The sequence below is a fragment of the Olea europaea genome, chromosome 13 (assembly GCF_002742605.1).
Source record: "Olea europaea var. sylvestris chromosome 13, O_europaea_v1, whole genome shotgun sequence".
NCBI lineage: Eukaryota > Viridiplantae > Streptophyta > Magnoliopsida > Lamiales > Oleaceae > Olea > Olea europaea.
This window is the reverse complement of record NC_036249.1, coordinates 22,830,535-22,833,026: the sequence shown is the minus strand read 5'-3', so window position 1 is coordinate 22,833,026 and position 2,492 is coordinate 22,830,535. Positions and strand designations below refer to the sequence as shown.

Below are 2,492 nucleotides of genomic sequence, written 5' to 3'. Positions count from 1 at the left end.
TCTCAAAGCACCAATGTTATGAATGTATGTATTGCAGTGTCAGTTCCTGTTTCGCTTCATTCGCTAGCTTCATCTATTCCGATCTTTAATGGATCAAATTTTTCTGACTAGAAGGAACGGATCCAGTTTCATGTCGGTGTTCTGGATCCTGACTTAGCTTTGCAAGTTGACAAACCTCCTACTGCTATAGAAACTAGCAGTGCGGAGGAGCAAGCTTTGTTTAAGTCATGGGAAAGATCGAATATGTTAGGGATTATGTTTATGTGAATGTGTATGGGGAATAATATTAAATCGACGCTTCCTCAAAATGATAATGTAAAGGAATATCTTAAGGCTGTGGAAGATCGCTTTTGTTCAGCAGATAAGTCCCTTGAAGGGAGATTAATGGCTGAATTTATCACCATGAAATTTGATGGTAATCGTGGGATGCACGAACATGTCCTTGAAATGACTAATCTAGCTACTAGACTCAAAACTCTAGGAATGAATGTTGATGAAAGTTTCCTTGTTCAATATATTCTGAATTCATTGCCTGCTCAATATAGGCCATTTCAGATTCACTATAACACTATTAAGGAAAAGTGGAATGTGAATGAATTGTTGGGTATGCTTGTTCAAGAAGAGTCAAGGCTTAAGCAACAAGGTCAGCATTTTGTGAATGTTACGAGTCATAGAGCTGAAAATAAAGGAAAGAAATCGAAGAAGAGCTTCAAGAAGATCCATTAAAGATTGTTGGAACCTCTAATGCCAATGGGGTTCAAAAGAAGGAACGGAATGGACCAAAATGCTATTTTTGTCATAGCTCTGGGCATTTAAAGAAAGATTGTCTGAAAATTAGAGCTTGGTTCGAAAAGAAAGGTGAACTTCTAACTCATGTATGTTTCGAATCAAATATGACTCAAGTTCCTTCTAATACATGGTGGATTGACTCTGGTTCTACTACTCATATTTCAAATTCGATGTAGGGATGCCTTTCAATCTAGAACATAAAGGAAAATGAGCATTTCATAATATTGGGAAATGAAATGGAAGTACCAGTTGTTGGTGTTGGAAATTTTTGTTTGTTTTTAGAATCAGGCCATTATTTAGACCTATTTGATACTCTTTATGCACCTTCTCTTTCCAGAAATTTAGTTTCCTTGTCAAGACTTGATTTCAATGAATATTCGTTTAATTTTAATAATAGTAGTTTCCGTTTATTTAGAAATGAAACATTTGTTGGTTCTGGCATTTTATTTAAAGGGCTATATAAATTTAATCTTAATAAAACTTTTGCACAAACGCTTCTAACCTTGCATCGCAATGTTGGAATCAAATGTAGACGAGCTTATGAAAATTCTTCCATCTTATGGCATAAATGACTGGGGCATATATCCAGAGAAAGGATGGAGAGATTAGTAAAAGATGGGATTCTTTTCGATCTTGATTTGACTGATTTTGACGTATGTGTTGATTTCATTAAAGGAAAGCAAACCAAACATACAAAGAAATGAGCTACAATAAGTGAAGAACTTTTGGAGATTATCCATACTAATATTTGTGGACCTTTTGACTCATCGTCACTTGGTGGAGAAAAGTATTTTCTCACTTTCATTGATGATTTTCACGTTACATTTATGTCTATTTGTTGCATGAAAAGTCTCAAGCAATAAATGCTTTAAAGACATATATTGCTGAAGTTGAGAGAAAATTAGACAGAAAGGTGACAATCATTGAATCTGACAGAGGTGATGAGTATTATGGAAAGTATGATGGAGTGAGACAATGTCCAAGTCTTTCTGCTAAATTCCTAGAAGAGCATGGCATTTGTGCATAATACACAATGCCTAGTACGCCTCAGCAGAATGGTGTAGTTGAAAGGCGAAATCATACACTTATAAATATGGTTAGGAGTATGTTAAGTAACTCTTCGGTACCCATTTTGTTGTAGATGGAAGCCCCTAAGACCGTTGTTTATTTACTTAATCGGGTTCCTAGTAAGGCAGTTCAAAAGACCCCTTTTGAATTGTAGATAGGAACGAAGCCGAGCTTACGACACCTTCATATTTGGGGATGTCTAGCAGAGGCTAGGATCTATAGTTCACATGAAAAGAAATTGAATTCTAGAACTGTAAGCATGTACTTTATTGGTTATCCATAGAAGTCCAAAGGGTGTCGATTTTACTGTCCCAACCACAGTATGAAGATTGTAGAAGCCAAAAATGCCAGGTTCTTTGAGAATGGTAAAATTAGTGGGAGTGACACATTACGTGATGTGATCATTCAAGAAGTTCGGGTACCTGTCCTGATCCCCATAACTTCAAGGGAAATTGTTGTTTCTCCTGTTGTAGAACAGTATAACAATACCGAGCAACAATCTAGTGGGTCAGTCGCTCACTCCATAATGAGATTGTCACCAATGAACCAATTGCAGAACAACCAAAAGAAATAATATTAAGAAGATCTCAAAGAGAAAGGAGATCAGCTATTTCAGATGATTATTTAGTATATCT

The 2,492-nt window shown here is 36.0% G+C and overlaps 1 protein-coding gene across 1 annotated transcript; it reads left to right on the top strand.

Moving 5' to 3' along the window:
* Positions 1 to 273: 273 nt before the first annotated feature.
* Positions 274 to 726, top strand: LOC111408557. Its single transcript, XM_023038304.1, has one exon. The coding sequence runs from the start codon at positions 274 to 276 to the stop codon at positions 724 to 726; it is 453 nt and encodes a 150-aa protein (XP_022894072.1).
* Positions 727 to 2,492: the final 1,766 nt, after the last annotated feature.